Raw genomic sequence first — 18,640 nt, 5'->3', positions numbered from 1 at the left:
ACACAGAAGCGTGACTGAGAGCAACATGACAGTCTGTTAACCTGACAAAACAACCAGCTGACCCCAAACAAAACCCTGAGCATAAATACCGAGGGGCTGATTAGAAATAAGAAACAGGTGATTATCAACCAGAAAACAGGTGAGCAGGAAGTAAACTGATTACACAAGCAGGGAACTAACAAAAACAACCAAGACCAGAAAGTAAAGAACCACCTTTTTGCTCAGTTCAAGAACAAAACTGTGTCCGTGTTTGTGCTGCTAAATGTTTTGTTGTTGCCAGCACGATTTTAAAGATATAAAAGTTAAAAAGTCATCCAAAGGTTCAAAGCTGCTGAGTGGCAGCAGACGACTGGTTAAGAGTCAGTTAAGAAAACGGACCAATCAGAGTTGGTGGAAACTCTTCAGCCGCTAAAGTCTATTCAACAGATCTTTTTTTATCTAGACACCAGCTGAGTTAGCACTTTTAATCCGATCCAACATCCAATAATAATATCCACATATATACTCTTATACAATATATACCCCCCCGACTTTAATAAATTAATTTGTTAATATTTTATTGCTTTTTATGTGTTATGACAAAAAAAGAAAAAAAAAGCAGAGTCTCACATATCTACACAAGAGTTTGATCAATATTGTACAACAAGGATCACCAGCTCTGGACTTCTTGAGCCGGGGTCCTGCAGGTTTTCATTGTTTCCCTGCTGCAGCATACCTGACTTAAATCGATGGATCATTAAGAGGCTGTAAAAAGCTGTTGGAGAAGCTTTTAATGTGAACCAGGTGTGTGGCAGCAGGGAAGCATTGAAAAGAGTTGGTGTTGTTAAACATCCCTCAACTCCTCGTGGATATTTACTGTTACACTTTATTGAGTTATGATGTTTATCACACCCACATATACCCAGGATGAGATTTAACCAGCGAGAGTTTATGCAATCTGATGCTTTCCCTACATCTTACTATTTTCTCTGATTTAGCGTAACAGGAACACAATGATGATGAACTGGACTGACGTAGTCTGTATGATCCATCTGGTTAAACTCTATCAAGAATTAAATTAACTTTAGAAAACTTTGCGAATTGAAATAAATGAAAATAAAACCTGATTGATTTGATTAGAAATCATTCAACCTTCTTGTATTTGAAAGACGGTAGGTCTTGTAAGTACAGTAGTTGGTACTTGTGTATTCTCTTACCTGTACATCATGCCAGTAGTGTAAGACGTGGTGTCTCTGAGGGAAACGTGGTTCATCTTAAGAAAGTCTTCCAGGTTTTTTAGCTGGGCAGCTGCACGGACCTCTCTCAGCCGCTGAATCTCTGCCAACTGCCGATTACGCTGACGCCGCTCCTCCTGCTCCAGCGCTTGTTCTGGCAGGAAACAGCTGAGGCCAGCGTGCATGCTGTCATTCATGGATAAAAAGGACAATATCTTTCCTCCAGACCCGCTACTGTCACTGCTGATGCTGCTGCTTCGATACGTCCCAGGGGGTACCCCGCTGCTGCCCCCAGGTTTGGGCATCTAGAAACAGGAGTATGGTATGTAAAAGAAAACTGATCCAAACCATGATTCTACCAACACCATGCTTCACTGATGCAGAAGATTCCGATGCAGCGTTTCCAGGTTCCTCGGCATGATTTCCAGTTAACCCAAAAGCTTTATTTTGGTCTCATTCATCCACAAAACAGTTTTCTAAATATATAGATTTTTTATACATGATGTTTGGCAGATTGCACACAGACACATTTAAACTGCCATGTTAACCAACCAGCTCTCTGTTTTCCAGAAACTTCCACACTGGAAAATTCCTTTTAACTCAATAATTTAAGACCTTTGTTCCTGATGAAGGAACGTCATCTCGCTGCTTTCTTTGAGACTCAACAGCCTTGTCAAGAAGAAACTACAAAAGCAACTCAACGCTGGTTTTTACAGTATTTTCTTCTTTCTCTTGTTCTTGGCATAAACACACAGGCGGCAAATCCACGCTGCCATTATCACTCAATCTAGAGAGAATCTTAAATCTTTACGTTACTCACCCGAGAGGTTGGTGTCCGACCAATGTAGGGGTTCTGGACCACGCTGCTCATGATGGAGCTTGGTGATGTCCGATGCAGAAGTCTCTGTATTAAACAGTTAGAGGAGCCGTCTAAGCTACATTGGTGGAGAAGTTAATATGGCTTTCAGCTCCTTCCTACTTGGTCACATGGCAGAGAAAAAGCCCCACGAGCAACCCCGTCTGCAATGCAGAGAGCAAAAAATAATCTTCCAGGTAAATTATTTATTGGCACTAAAACTGGCGTCTGCACTAAGCTTGTTTGGTAACAGCACATGTTAAAGCTCCGTCAGTTTGCCAGCCACCCCCCCCACCCCAGTAAATATTTTATCACAAAGCGAGCTACTACTACATCAGGTTTTACAGTCAGGCTGTATCTTCTCTGTAAAGCCTGACTCATGCATAAAAAACATGAGCTCAGAACACAAATTATATAACAGTCGAGTTGAATCTGAAGTATGCAGCTTCAGTAAAATATGGATCCATAAAAATTTATTTTACTCGATAAAACTAAAGACGTCTACTTTTAAAATGTTTATTTATTTTAAATGTTTATGGTTTTAAGAGTTTGTTCCATTATAAATGGTAGAAAATAATAGTTACTAAAGACCACATCCAATTCAGTTCAGTTCAATTCAGTTTTATTTGTAAAGCACCAATTTATAACACTTTACAGACACAGTCCAATTCAGCACAGTTCACTGTAGTCCAATTATAATCCAGCTAAATCCATGTTAGTCCTGTTTAGTAGAGCCAGGTTACTAGAACTGATTCAATTTGAATCGATTCAAACTTAATTAATCCAGGTTTGATTTATAAAACTCAGAGCTGGATTCTTTTTAGAAGTTTTCTTTTCCAGTGACAACAGTGACGCTTCTCTCGTGTAACTTACAGACGCTCAGCGAGATCTCAGCATAAATACACAACAGGAAGGTTTCTTGCGTCTCTTCTGTCTAAAATCAGCTTCTCTCAGGAGTCGATGCCAAATTCAGATGTTTTCATTCACCACTGGATTACATTCACCCGTAAACTAACTAGCAGCTTCTTACCGCCACATTAGCAGCTAATGCTAATGGTGTCGAGTGTAGGTGACATCATTACCAGGTAGTTGGGCTCCAGCTGCACTAACTGGGAAAAAATGGCCGCCTCCAAAACAGCCAGTCAGTGAGCATCTACGAATGCCGTATAAAAGTAGAAAACCACAAACCCTAAAAATATCACAGCAGCCAGTTTAGATGATAATGATTAATAAACAAACCACAACAACTCGCTACTGTTTACACTAGAAACTTAACACAAAATATAAACAATTTTAATAAAGACAACAATGAACTACAAGTATTGCTGGGCGCAGCCATCTTTACATCTGGTATCACGGGGTCCTCTGAAACTTTATTAAACAATTAAAAAGAATAGAAAAAAAACGGCAGATAATCACAGAAATTTATTCAGTTATTCTAAGCAGCTGATAAAATCCAACATAAACATAAATAAATAACACTTAAAAACTAAATTACAGGATCTTACTTGTGCTAAAGTCTCTGAAAGTATTCAAGGTTTTTCTTTTTTCCAATATCTTAACAGATAAATAGAAATATTTTAAATTGTTCTTAAATGCCAGAAAATGTAGAGAAACCTTGAACAAGCTACACTTGTGTATATGAAATTTAAAAATAATCAAAATATTATTACACCAAAATTCAACTTCTTTACAAGTAACACCTAGTTTAACTTCAATCTAATCAAATACGGGTGGATCATTCTTTAAAGATAATTCCTCATAAATAACACTGCAGCTGTAAAAATAAATGCTCCTGAGTTTCTGTCTTTTTTACTCTCCAACTTAATGAATGAATGAATGAAAAATACTTTATTAATCCCAAAGGGAAATTCAATACACTTTAATCCTAAAAATTCAGCACATGGATGAATATCATTCATCCTTTTAAAGTGAACCTCATTCATGTTGGGTAAGAAAGGAAATGAGTGGAAAGTGTTTTCCTGCATGTAATAATCTGACATCCAGTGAACACATGACCCGCGCTGCTGCGCTCCACCGGCTTCCAGTTCGTTTAGAATTGAGTTTAAACTTTTGTTGTTTGTTTTTAATGCCATTAAAGGCCTGGCGCCCTCCGACTAGTTGGAGATTTTAATTACTCGTAATCATGGCAGGGCCCAGCGATCAGCTTCAGGGTCCAGATGCTTCTGTTACTGCTCCTGGACTGTGGAATAAACATTCATCAGTCACTACTGATCTCAGCCTTTGTAAGTCGAAGCTGAAGACACACTTTTATAGATTGGCTTTAAACTCCGACTAGGTCAGTCTATTTCTGGGTGTATCTTATTCTTATTTAGTCCATTTTATGTACCTCTCAGTACCCTGCAGACCTGCAGCACTTTCCAGTTGTTTTATTTTGTTTTAATACACTGTTTGTTTTTACGTACTTTTTATGACTCTTCTGTGAAGCACTTTGAGTACCGTTTGGTTATTGGAAAGGTTATATGAATAAAATGTGCTTGATTGGAATAATTTGATTGAACTTAAAAAGCAGCTTTAAGGGATCAAAGTCACGTCTGAACAGAAACTTTATTCCTCCAACTCTAGAAGCGACGTGAAGGAAAATCAAACCACTGATAAAGTCTGCAGCCATTTTACTTCCATCCATCCATCCATTCATCCATCCATGTTCTGCCGCTTATCCGGAGTCGGGGTGCAGGGGCAGCTGCCTAAGCAGGAAAACCCAGACTTCCCTCTCCCCGGCCACATTCACCAGCTCATCCAGAGGGATCCCGAGGCATTCCCAGGCCAGCCGAGAGATGTAGTCCGTCCAGCGTGTCCTGGGTCTTCCTCGGGGTCTCTTTCCGGTGGGACGCGCCCTGAACACTTCACCAGGGAGGCGTCCAGGAGGCATCCTGACCAGATGCCCGAGCCACCTCATCTGGCTCCTCTAGTTGTGGAGGAGCAGCGGCTCTACTCTGAGCCCCTCCCGGATCACCGAGCTTCTCACCCTATCTCTAAGGGAGAGCCCGGCCACCCTGCGGAGAAAACTCATTTCAGCCGTTTGTATTCATGATCTCATTCTTTCGGTCACTACCCACAGCTCATGACCATAGGTGAGGGTGGGAACGTAGATTGACCAGTAAATCGAGAGCTTTGCCTTTTGGCTCAGCTCCTTCTTCACCACGACAGACAGATGCAGAGTCCGCATCACTGCAGACGCTGCACCGATCCACCTGTTGATCTCCCGCTCCATCCTTCCCTCACTTGTGAACAAGACCCCGAGATACGTGAACTCCTCCACTTGGGGCAGGACCCTATTGCAGACCCGGAAAGAGCACTCCACCCTTTTCCGGTGGAGGACCATGGTCTTGGACGTGGAGGTGCTGATTCTCATCCCAGCAGCTTAACACTCGGCTGCGAATCCCTCCAGTGAGAGCTGAAGATCACGGCCCGATGAAGCCAACAGAACCACATCGTCTGCAAAGAGCACAGACCCAATCCTGAGGCCACCGAACCAGATCCCCTCGACACCTCGGCTGTGCCTAGAAATTCTGTCCTTAAAAGTTATGAACAGAATCGGTGACAAAGGGCAGCCTTAGCGGAGACCAACCAGCACTGGAAACGATTCTGATTTACTGCCGGCAATGTGGACCAAGCTCTGACACCGGTCGTACAGGGACCGGACAGCTCGTACAAAGCAGGTCCAGCACTCCATACTCCCGGAGTACCCCCCACAGGAGTCCCCGGGGAACACGGTCGAATGCCTTCTCCAAGTCCACAAAGCACATGAGATTGTTCAGCGAAACTCCCACTGCCCCCTCAAAGACCCTGAAGAGGGTGTGTCGAGTGCGTCCACTGTTCCACGACCGGGACGAAAACCACACTGCTCCTCCTCAATCCGAGGTTCGACTATCCTCTTCTCCAGGACTTCCTGAATAGACCTTACCAGGAGGTCTGAGGAGTGTGATGCTCCTGTAGTTGGAGCACATCCTTCCGGTTCCCCTTTTTGAAGAGGGGGACATCCCCCCTGTCTGCCAGTCCAGGGGAACTGTCCCCAATGTCCATGCGATGCTGCAGAGGCGTGTCAGCCAAGACAGCCCTACAGCATCCAGAGCCTTAAGGAACTCTGGGTGGACCTCATCCACCCCCGGGCCTTGCCACCGAGGAGCTTTTTCACCACCTCAGTGACCTCAGCCCCAGAGATGGGAGAGCCAACACCAGCTACCCCAGACTCTGCTTTCTCATCGGAAGACGTCCTGAGTTGAAGTCAGCAGCCCCCCTTCCCACTGTACACAGTGTTAATGGAGCATTGCTTTCCCCTCCTGAGCCGCTGGATGGTGCGACCAGAATCTCCTCGAAAGCTGTCCGGAAGTCATTCTCCATGGCCCGCTCCAAACTCCTCCCATGCCTGAGTTTTTGCCTTAGTGACCATTGAAGCTATGTTCCCCTTATCCCGTCGATACCCATCAGCTGCCTCTGGAGTCCCACAGGCCAAAACGGACCGAAAGGTCCATTTTACTTCTATCACAGCTAAATCAATGACATCCCTCCCTCAGCTACTGGTTTTTCCTCCCTGGTCTTCTCATGCATCTATGCATGAAATCTACACGCTAACTTTTATCTTTTTTTTAAATCATTTTAATGTAATTTATTATTTTATTGTGATTTTTGCTATTTGTTACTGCCTTTTTACATTTAACACCCCTGCTTCTGATGAAAGGTTGTAAAACTAATTTTAAAAGTAAGGTTTTTAGAGTATTTTAAAGCATTCCTCCTGACCTTTGTGTGATCCTTGGCCTTTCAGCCAGCTGATGGTCTGCAGGCGGACATGTCCAGCCCAGCATATCAGGATGGTGAAGATGCTGAAGGGGCAGCTTGTACAAACATCACTGTGTCAGAAACCCTTCCTGCCACTTGATGCTCATGAGCCTTCTGAGGCATGTTTTGTGGAAGTGGTTCAGGCTCTTGGCATTGGTACACCATTCAAGTTTGGCATGCATACAGTAGAGTGGGGAGTCCTACTTCCCTTTAGACCTCAAGACTAAAGGCTCTTCTGTTCCAGGCATTGTACAGTCTGCTGAAGGTTGCACTGGCTCTCGCAATCCTGACATTCACTTTGTCGCTGATGGTAACATCACACGATGCCGTGCTTCCAAGGTATGTGGACTGATCCACCGCCCCGGGTCTCTGACTGTTGACTGTGATGCTGGGCTCGATGTCTGGTTTCCCTAGTACTGAACTAAAGACACACTACGAAATTTTTGCAGATTTTCCCAGTGACATGCCTCCAATCGAAGACTAATACAGTATCCATCTTGCATCCTATCCGTACTCTAAGATCTCTCTTTTCCTCTTTTCCTCCAACAATGTCCCCTTGTGTTTCTTTGCTGAATCGGCCATGGTTCGCATTTAGCAACGCAGAGTTTTAAAGACGCATTACCTAACTTTCCGACTTTTAAAAGCTGGACTTGTCTGATGGCACAGTGACGTCTCTTATGAGCGTTTCTGGAGCCGTCGCTGTCCAGCAGCGTCCTGAGGCTGAGAAACCAAACTATACAACTTTTTCTTCCAGGACGCTGCACGACTTTGTAGCTGAGTTTTACTTTACCCACCATGTCAACTATCAAGACACCGGCTTTTTGCAATGCGTACCGTGGCTGATTCAGCAAAGAAACACAAGAAGACATTATCAGAGGAAGATGAAAAAGAGACAGAGCAAAAGCTAAGACAAGAGTCAAGACAAGGCTGACTTTGACTGCCTGGGGAGAGCTGACAGTACAGGTAGGATGACGAGGGATGCTGGATTCGCCGTGGGGAGGGGCTCCTCACTGAGAAAATCTGCATATGTTCTGTGGTGCATCTTTCAGGCTGTTCTGAAGAATCAGCAAAGTGCAGATTAAAATCACTTTAAAAATGATATGAAATAAAAATATTTTATTTAAATTTGAAAAAAAGAATCTTGCCTGTGCTAAGCTTGATGTAATTCAAGGTCCTAAAAATGCCCCTGAATGAAAATGTGCATCAGTTCAGGGAGAAAATGGGATTATTGGGAGAAGAACAGCTTTGTATTGTAATCCATTCAATAATGTAATGTAACGCCAGAATTCCTCGTCAAAGTCACAAACCCTGCTAATCCTTCTCATTTTAAGTCTCTTAACAGTCCAGGGATGTGGAGTGATTTTTTATTCAGTTTGAATTCCAGGTCTTGTTTTGTCAAGCCCAGCTGGAGCTGGCAGACACCTATGAAGGGGGTCACAGCATCTACGTTAAAAAGCTTTTGTAATCCAGAGCTGCAGTGTCGCATAAATCCCATTGTGATTGCCTTCTTTCCCTAACACAGGTTTGTCAAAGCTTAGAGATTCTCTGTTAGAGTCATCTCATAGTGACAATAGATGGGATTTAATTCCATTTTGGATCCTCAGGGATGGTGAATAATTGAGTTCAGAGGTTTGAGTGTCTCTGTGGTTCTAGGAATGACACCAGCGTTGGATCTTAAACAAAATAAATAAATAAATAAAAGGTGAAATAAGAGAAAATGCAAACATGTTTCCTTTTGTTTACTATAGAAGACCATTATCCTTCTGGAGCTGTCTTTTACTGCCACCTTCTGGTGATAACTATGAATTACACCAGTTAAGTTTTTTTTTCTTTTCTTTTCTTTTTAACTATCCACCCAACATGAATCTAGACACATACAAGCATGTGGCTAATTTGCATACTGATACTGAATTAGCACAGATGTTTCTAAAGAACCATAGCTTGATTTCAAATTAAAGGTAAACTTTTAATGTTATATAGAATGTTATATAGAACTATTTTAATACTTAGATTTTCCTTTATTTAAATATATTTAGTAGATTTTCATCTATTGTAATAATGACTTCCAATCAGAAGGCCCTGACTACAAAACTACCTCTGATGTGGTTTAAGAACAGAGAAAAAAGTGCATGCTGGGAGATGTGAAGCACTTTGCAGAACCTGAAGTTAACCTTTCTCTAAAGTTTGGGTCTGCACCCACCTGTTCAATGGAAAAACGTACCTTTGTTTACTGGGTTAGTCAGCCTTTAGTCAACGATCATCAGTGGCAGCATCTTCCTCAGCCAGACCTGCGTCATCATCAACCAGACGAGATGTTTAAAACAAATTGGATGATAAATTATTGTTTTGATGATCAAACATGATGACCGGTCAAAACCAACTTGCTTACATTAGAGACTGTAACAGAAATCTAAAACTAACGTGTAAACCAGAAAAAAAGTGTGGTGGAAAGAAGAGCAGACTGAGCTTTTCAACACCTAAAAATTAGAACAAATGTCTGACAAGCTGAGGAGGAAATGCTGCAGATTTTAAGGTCATTAATTAGCAATTCTCAAATAAGAAGAATCATGTGTTTTAGGATATTTTCTCTCAAAGTGAGATGGAAAAACACAGAAAAGAAGCATTTACAGACTAACTTTGAGGGTTTTTCACTTTATAAGGGACATGAAATGAGTGTTTCACCTCGTTTTCAGATGTTTCTGACTTATCTAAAGACTATATATATTTTTGTTATTTAGGAAATCTTACCAAGTTCTCTTCCTGCGTAGACAGATAATTCACTTGATTATAGTCTGACTCTTCTTAAATTAACCCTTTAAAGCTCGACCCAAGAAAAATGGGGAAATGTCAATTTTTTTATTTTCTAATTCTTCATTGGCCCTTTACAAAAGAGTAAATTAAAAAAATGTTTTTGTATATTTACTGTTTACTACCATGTGATATGCCAAAATTTTTGTAGTACAAAATGTGTCCACCAGGGGGCAGAACAAGTATCAGTTTGTGTTCAATGAGGTTTTGAGCAAAGTTTTTACCATAAAGTGATGCAAAAGGTCTCATAAACTCCATATCAAATTTGATACATACAGCATTAAAGGATTGAGTTTTTTTTCTCAATCAATATAATTGATAATAAATTTCATTGAACATTTGGTGTTTGGTGGAAATCAGTGACTCGCGTTGTCTTTTAAAGATTCAGAGCAAGCTGTCACCTTGACTCAGAGGTGCTTAAGTATTTTTTCCATAATGAGGCTGACTGACGGTGTCAGACTCCCATCGTCCTCCAGCTTAGCATTCAATGAGCTACTGGAGTGAAGCAGATTAGGAGGAGTGTGGCTGCCGTGAGTGAGGGGGCAGGTTGCGAGTGCAGGGTGGGGAACAACAGAGGTTTCTACGGAGCTCAGTAATCGCACATCCAGGGACTGCTGCGATGAGACATAAAAGACACCAGACTTAAGGAAAAACCTGACGCTAAATGAAAGAGAAGGAAGCCGATGGCAGCGAGGGGATAAAGTAGGTTGACGATAATGTGTTGTCACTTTCTTTTGTTGCGAGGTAAAGCTCTGGTAAAATAAGATGGATCTGAAACAACAGCTGTCAGAGAGGAGGAAGAGAGGATCTAGCATTTATTTTACATTTATTCTTCTGTCTGCTTCACACTGCTAAGGCACACTACTTACAAGCTGATATCCATGCCAGTCGTAACAAATGTCCCAGTAAGCTTACAATAAAAGGTGCAATCCCCTTCCTGAGGTGCTCTGACAGCTGGGGCCGAGGTACGCCGCGGATCCTGGAACAATTATAGGATTTAAGGAAATGTTGGTATTTGTAAGTGCTTGTAGAGTGAGAATCGAGTACACCATGGTGCTACTGCTAGTGAACAATATACTGTACCCTCTGCCTCCTCTAGGAAGATGGGTGATCAAATCAAATAGCCCTCCTTCGGGCACCTCATTGGGTCATTCGTCAACCTGCACCGCATGTTGTGGCTTGTTTTGCACCGTTTGCTGTAGTTAATTTTTTTTAAAAAGGTGACATTAAGCGAAAGACACGGTGGACAGAAACATGAAAACCACTTTCTTCTTTACTGCTTTAGTGGTAAAATTCTGCACAGATCAAAAATGATTTATTCTGTTCAAATGTGATGCATGTAAACACGTGCATGATCGATAGTGTTTTCAGGCTAATGTAACAGTACAGGTCTGATCACAGTTATAACCCAATTACAGCAATGTTGCAAGCAAACATGGTTACTGACAAGAATCTGGTAAAGAACAATGAAAGTTAAGATCATGCATACTGAGATTATGACGGCCAAGAACCTTGGACTTAAGTACACCACAAAAAGACTGAAAAGATTTTAGTTTTATTTTACAACAATGGAGAATGTGTCGACTGGTTTCCTGGATCTGGTCAAAAACTATGTGACTGGTTTGGAAAACGGCTCAGATTTCATTGCGAGCCTCGTCAGTGCCAAAAGAGCATGTTTTTAAAGACTCGAGAAGATGTTGACATTGTTGAAAAAAAATGTTTCTTAATAAAAATTAATTAAACTCCCCTGAACTGTAGGTCATTGTGCTGGTTTCACCATCCTCTGCCTGGTTAATCCAATCCCATTATCCAGAAGTGACACAGAATACAAATATTATAACACTACAAATGATTAGTTTGCACAGATAAAATAGGCTACTTTTAAAAGTTTATCAGTTTATACCTGTGAAAAACATAATTATGTCCACTATGTACAGCCGTTATAGCTCAGGTGAGTGCTGACTTACCAATACTGAGGTTGCAGGTTCAAGCCCAAACGTTGTCTTGAGTTATGCCAATTTCTCCTTGGAATGAATTTTGATCTAATTTAATATATGATACAACATAGTCATGATACTCACTAGACAATACAACTGTACTGACAGAAGCAAATTCTATAGGCACATGCTTTTGTCAGACATCTGTTACTAACTGCAGGATGTCACTGATTCCATGAAGCTGCCCGTTTTATACACTTTGGCCAGCAGGAGGCTTCATGTGCACATGAAGCCTCAAGAAATGAACCATTTTCTGAACCACTTTACTGGAAAGCTTCAATGCTTCATGACGCTTCATCTGGCCATCACTAGGTGTATGATTCCCAAAAGGTTACAGTCCACCCGAAAGGAGAGTAACGTTGAAGTAAGTAGTTAAACTTGGCTTTTCTCTGGAGGTAAGCAGAGACAGGAAGTTGGTGATGATGTCATGAACAGGTGCCATAGTGAGTGAATAATCCAAACAACTTCAGAGCTGGTAAACAGGAAATCCACGAACATCCAAGCCATGATGCAGGAGAGTAACGAGGCGCCAGGAAAAGGTCAGAACCTTCTTGAATGAACACAAGAGTCAGACTTGCAAAACCTGTTGAGTCCAAGGAAAGAAAGCAGGGTCTGAACAGGCGGGCATAGGTGGTCGCATGTAAAGCAGAGATCCGAAGCATAACCAAGAAGCAAGGATGAAGCAGGAATCAATGAGACAGAAAACAAGTTCACACGTGGCTATGGACTGACGCTGGATCAATGAGGAAGTGGAACGAACAATCCGACCTGGAGGAGTGACATGAAATGGCTCGGCTTCTTCGGATCAGAGCAATGGTCGTCATGATTGGTAGTGAATAAAAGAGGCTGCGTAGTGTTACCAGATGGTGGGAGTATAGGCTACTTTCAAATCAAACCCATTTTTCATGTAATTTTTTTCATGTAATTAGTTTTTGTTTGACTTATTTCTGTTAAAAGAAAAATTTGTTGAGTCAAACACAACTCTGGGTTTGGTCCACTTGTAGAGCTTTAATGAAAAGATAATCACACAACTGTTATGCACATCAAGAAGCCGAGGGGAATAAATGTCAATACAATTTTTTTACTAGACTAATACGTAATAAATTATGCTGTCATCACATACACACATGCAAAACTTTCAAATTTCTTCCAACAAAACAAACTTTAGGAGTGGGGGGAGGACAGAATGGAAAAAGTAGAAATAGTAAAGTGGTTTAGTTGTGTGTGTTTGTGTGTAGTTCTTTATCCTTTATGTTCACCTTGGTTTGGTTTGCTGTGAAAAACATATTTACAGAAGGTAGAAGGTTACACACAGCCAGCACTTAATGGCTGCGGATGAATTACATGAGTTTTATTTAACTATGAAACATTGGTAACTTCCATAAATGGAGAGGAATGCAAATGAACTTATTAAATTCAAGTTCCTTGGTTCCAGTTCATGGCATCATCTTTAACATGAAGTTACACTCAACTGATTGGATTAAGGTTCTCATACATCACCATAAAATTAGACATAATTACTCTGCTTACAAAGTTTGGTGCAAAAACACTGAGCAATAATATTCCTGACCCTTCAAATTCATATGGATTTGGTTGGTCCCACTGAGGAATGTTTAAAGCTTAGAAAGCTGCATAATTCAGTCGTCAACCTTAGAGAACCAGCAACAAAAGATAAAGTTTAAAGGTCCCATATCGTGAAAAAGTTGACTTCTGTAAACTGAAGTCTGAAAAAAAAAAACGTAACATTTGGAAATGTAATACTCACCTATCATTTCAGACCACTATTCAACTAGATCAGAGGCGGTGCTAGACCTTTGTACATGGGGGGGCCAGACTTTATCAGGGGGGTTCATAACTCTATCACTGCTGTGATAACCATGGTCACATTGGGGACATAAGAAATAAAACATCTTTACATTAATAATCTGTATCACTAGGTGGAAATATTTGCAACAAGTTCAAAAAGGTCCACAGAAGCTAAGTTGGTTGTTCTGGGTTCAGTATGTGGATCCTGATGTGGTAGTAGGGGAATCAGTTCTGGTCTACTGTCTGGTGGTGATAGACTGGGTCCTGGTGTGGCTATCTCCATGTTGGGAGCTGTCGGGCTGCTGATACTGGGTCTGGGGTCTGTCTCCGTATGATCTGTGTCTTTCCTCTCTACTAAAGTCAGAAATATTTCCCTTCATCCACATTTTCATGCTGTAACAATATATTATCCCATTCAATGTCAGACAAAGCTTAAGAAAAAAAAACTAGCTAGGCTGTTTCTCCAACTAAACAAGCCAGCAATAGCTGTTAGACATCACTCAGCTGGACAGGGTGAAGAAAAAAGCAGCCAGCTGCGATGATTTGAACAGCGTAAGTTCTTTGTTATGATACTCAATCAACCAGAGTTAGCAAGCACCAACTCCCCACGTTAGCAGAGTTAGCATGACCAACCCCTACAGGTTAGCAAATTTAGCAAGCACCAACCCCCACACACTGGCAGCTAAAGGATTTTTCACACCAGGGTGGTCTGGGATTCAGTGTAGAGAAATGTCCTGCCTCCCTTTGGTTTGGTTTGCTTTCACACTGCACTTAACTCAAGCGGACCAAACCATCTGGACATCATGCAATTACAACATCTGCTCACTAGGGGGCGAAGTTGTTCAAAACATCCACTGGACAAGAAGGAAGAAAATCCGGCTCATTGATTTGCCAGAACTTAAAACAGCAGCTGAAAGAGTTTTGTATTTCTGAGGAATGCAGTCTTATTTGTGTATTATTACACTGTCAACTGCAGTTCTAAGGATTTTTATTCATGCCACTAACCAGTAACATAAAGGCTTATCGCATTATTGGTTAAATGTTATTATATTATTGGAAAATTACTGGCAGGTATTACATTACTGATTTAGAATAAGAGAACAAACCTAAGAAACAGTTGCACACCGATGAACAAACACTGGTATTCTTCTGTGGACACTAGAAAGCCACATTCTGGGGACAGAGACATTGTTATAATATGGGACCTTTAAAAAAGCTAAATATCAGCCTCACATATGGTGACGCCATGACAACCACACATACACACTCACACTCACACACATTTACATCCTCGCTGTGAGATCTGTATTGTAGCAGGAGGTATGGGTTGTGCTGGTGACTAGGTCTCATGATGTGTCATGTACTAGTAGGCTTGGCCCGTCTCGACTTGCAGCAGTCCCAGAACAGCTGAGTGGTCGGCCAGCTTCATCCTGCGCTGGTTGGAGAGGCTGACGTTCTTTGCCAAGTAATCCACAGCAGCTGGAAGAGGATGGCAGAGGAAAGAGAGTTGATAACTTGCAGGAATCTACATCACACATCTACTGACACTGAAACTGGAACACAAACACAAATATTTATTAAGTATTAATTCTAAACTGAGCGAAGCAGAAAATTTTCACCAGAAAAACAAAGAATTACTGGTGATTCATGTTTTTCCAGGTTCATCTAAAGTTTTCAGTTGGATTTTGTTGTAGGACCTGTTTTCAGGAGCCAGGGTCTTTTAGGGCAGTAGTTCCCAACCTGAGTTCCCTAGACCCCAATGGGGTCCACCAAAGAGCATAGAGGGTCCCCGAGGTTTGGCTGTTCAGAGCTAGCATGATGTAAATGAAGACCATGTCCACACAGAGACCAGTTGAGGTGTATGTGCTTAAGTTTTTTATCATCTGGGTGTTTCATTCACATGGTACCAGAGTTTGGGGAGAAAACACTTCCCATCATTTCATTAATAACACAACTGCACAAGAAAAGAAAAGTCAGGCTATTTGTCAATAATTACCTTAGCTTTGGTTTCTTTATATTTAACCAAAAAACTCCACCTTGTCTGTCTGTGAGCATTTTTATTTTTCTTCTTTAAAGCACTTATTTAATTGGGGAGCTTTTATTTTCTTTACATTATCCCAGTTTTCTTTTGTGATGTCATTTCCTCCTCCACCGAGGAGAGGGGAGGCTGGGGGGTGCTCCGCTCAAAACAAGTGTGAAAAATGTTAACCTACAGTTTAAACTTCTAGTCGGACTCATTCCTCAGTTTAACATTTCTTTTCTGAGCCTCTGCATCTGCTTTCAGTTATTTCCTAACAAGTAAAGAAGGTAAAGAAAAGTTCAGAAAGCCACTGATGTCCTTTCAAGAGAAGAAGTTTAGCCCAGTTTTATGTACTGGATTGTAAATGTTATAAGCTTAAAACAAACAAAAGGTATTCAATCTAATTCAATTAAAAATAAACATTTATAGTTTAACATTTTCATCCCTTCATATCACAAAGACGTGAGCTACTTGTGGATCAACTTCCGGGCCAAAAGTTGCCTCAACTATGGAAATTATTGTCAGAGGCAGCCTTTTGTGTGTGTGCCCAGGTCCAACAAACTTCTGCATCATTTGCACACATCAGAGCTGGAGTTCGGTACAACCCCGGCCCACCACCCCCACTTTCTTTTTTTAATCCAGCATTGCAACGCAGTGTCACAATCATCCAGCATGAACATAATTCCCTTGATGCTGCCACATATGCAGAAGAAAAAGAAAAATCTTCACCTCGTTTTATTACAGCTTGGGTTTTTAGTTAGTTAATTTTTATAAGTAACTATACCATCGTACTTTCGTTAGTTACTGAACTTCTGTGTTTGGTCCCTGACTTTTGTGGCTGGGTTTAGCTCTCCATCCTCCCGTCAGCCTCCTACAGACAGATTTAACAGTTTACTTAAGACATTTGACTCTTCTCTTGGTGTAATGCAGGAAGCTTCTGACAGATCAAAGTACACTCTGTTAAAATAGCTGACATGTCTGCGCGTGCTCTCGTGTTTGTGCAAGTGGGTTAGACTGGGTAATCTGGCTCTATCTCTGTGACAGAGGACTCTCAATTTGACTTCTCAACAAGGATTTAAGGTATAAACCTGGTTGACAGAGAAAACAGCATCCTTTAGATTGCCTCACTAAGCCCATGTGAAACACAAAAACACACACACATACACACACATTGCTCCCCCACTAGCTGTCTAGGTGACTGGCATGTTGGCAGACAGACATGCCCACCCATAGGTCCTCTTATTTATTTCACTCCTGAGCGTCGACCTGACAGTTTCCTTTCTGTGCACATTAGCTGGTGAAGTGACAACCTTCCTTATCTCCTCCCAGTAGCCGCTACGCACACACACCCTGTCACATCACCTCCGCCAGTCCTGCTGTCAGACGTTATCGCCAGATGAACCAGGGAGGGGCAACATCCACAACTCTGAGAGGAAACCTGCTGAGCATTAGCAGCAGATTTCAGAGAACCAGAGTACTCCAGGATCCACCGTCGGCTGCTTCTGTCTATCAGACCTCATGTCTTCTTGTCAGTTTGTGTGACTGGAATTAAAACTAATTGTTCTCCAACAATGTAACATATGTTAAAGGAGACACACCTGGCTGAGCTGCAGCCAGTGTGGCTGTTAAATTCCCAAAGTTACCAGCCAATCAGATTATCCATAACCTAATTATTTCAGGGAACATTAACTATATAAATGCACCTTAATGCATTTAATCATACATGTTTCTTTAAATTGTTTTTATCTATGTTTTTGATGAAAATGTCCTTTGGTCTATCTGTTCCTTCTTTTTCAAGTTCAACCCTTGCTGCTTGCATGATGTTTCTCAGCTGTCAGATTATGAGGTAAAATGATGTAAAATGAATGTATGAATAGATGTAGCAGCATAAAGGCCAACCAGAAGAAGAAAGCAGAATTTATTACTAACAGAACTTTGTATTAGCTGGAGCAGCAACTGAGCTCAGAGACCACACATACAGAAAGTAGCCAGACTAAACTTTATAAACAAGCAGTAAAATCCTGAAATTAGAGATGCTAATAACAACATTTTTCATTTGGATATGATACCATTAGTTTATGGTACTTTTTCATAGATATTGATACAGATACTTTTTACACCTTAAAGTAAAATCACACCATTAAACAGCTGCATTAATATCTTTATTAAGGGCAATATCAAATTTAAATAAAAGTCATTAACAAAAATAGTTAAAACATGAATTAATTTACAAACTAACATGAAACTCTCAAACTGAAATAATGTAATGTTTAAAAACCTGCAGTAACCATTAAACTCCAAACCATTTAATGCTGTTTATGGTCCGTCTGGTTCTTTAATGTAAAACTACATGTAGAAGCTGAAGCCTTTTAATCCCAGTCAGCATTTCAGGAGGAAAAATATTGTTATTGAAACAAACACACAACAGAAACTATTTCCATGTTTCCACTTTTTCCTCATTTCCAGTTATTCCTGCTACTATTTACCTGCTATCCTCACTAAACCAACTCCAGCTCAGCTGCTTTGTGGCGCCACCGTGCATCACCTCCCACCTGAACTCCGTAACATCGACTCACTTCCATCATTCAAATCACAACTTAAAACTCATCTGTTTAAACTGGCCTTCTCACCTTAATGTTTTTAACTGTCTGCTGCATGATGTTTGTTTTGATGTTTTGTCTTATGTTTTAACTGATTTTAATTGTCTTTTGTGAGGTGACCTTGGGTCTTGAAAGGCGCCTTGAAATAAAATTTATTATTATTATTATTATTATTTTTCTTCTTTTCACACACATAGAACTTTCTGCTCACTGGTTGATCTTTGGCTGCTCCTGATTGGACGTTACCGTCAACCGGTTGCTAAATAGAGGTCTCTTAGCAACCGCTGCTAAACACCAGAAGTAGACGATGCAGATCTGTTATGTCTGGCTGCACAGAAAACATCACTGTGGTCTGAGAACGAGGCGTGGACGTTTTCTCTGATGGTGGCTGGCATTCAAATCCAGAGGGAGATGGAGAGAGAGATTCGAAACAAAAAAAAGGTCTCTGAGCTGAGTGCTCAAAGATACCAGTAGAGTTTAAAATAATGTAGAGAAAGAACCTTTAAAAAGTGACAACCAGACAATCAAGGACCAGAACG

General features: G+C 41.1%; 1 protein-coding gene and 1 pseudogene across 4 annotated transcripts in view; both read right to left on the bottom strand.

Moving 5' to 3' along the window:
• Nucleotides 1-1,519, bottom strand: part of LOC121651128 — a 29,270-nt pseudogene extending 27,751 nt beyond the window's left edge.
• An 11,140-nt stretch (nt 1,520-12,659) lies between these two features.
• The window catches only part of LOC121651846 (paired box protein Pax-7-like), a 57,257-nt gene continuing 51,276 nt past the window's right edge, over nt 12,660-18,640 (bottom strand). For all 4 annotated transcript variants that reach the window (XM_042004281.1, XM_042004282.1, XM_042004283.1 and 1 more), the window contains exon 9: nt 12,660-14,960. In XM_042004281.1, coding sequence (XP_041860215.1) covers nt 14,845-14,960 — 116 coding nt within the window. In that variant the 3' untranslated portion in view covers nt 12,660-14,844. The remainder of the gene's footprint in view (nt 14,961-18,640) is intronic.

Source organism: Melanotaenia boesemani, chromosome 13 (genome assembly GCF_017639745.1).
Source record: "Melanotaenia boesemani isolate fMelBoe1 chromosome 13, fMelBoe1.pri, whole genome shotgun sequence".
Classification (NCBI taxonomy): domain Eukaryota; kingdom Metazoa; phylum Chordata; class Actinopteri; order Atheriniformes; family Melanotaeniidae; genus Melanotaenia; species Melanotaenia boesemani.
The sequence above is the reverse complement of the archived record's forward strand: the minus strand, read 5'-3'. Positions and strand labels throughout refer to the sequence as shown.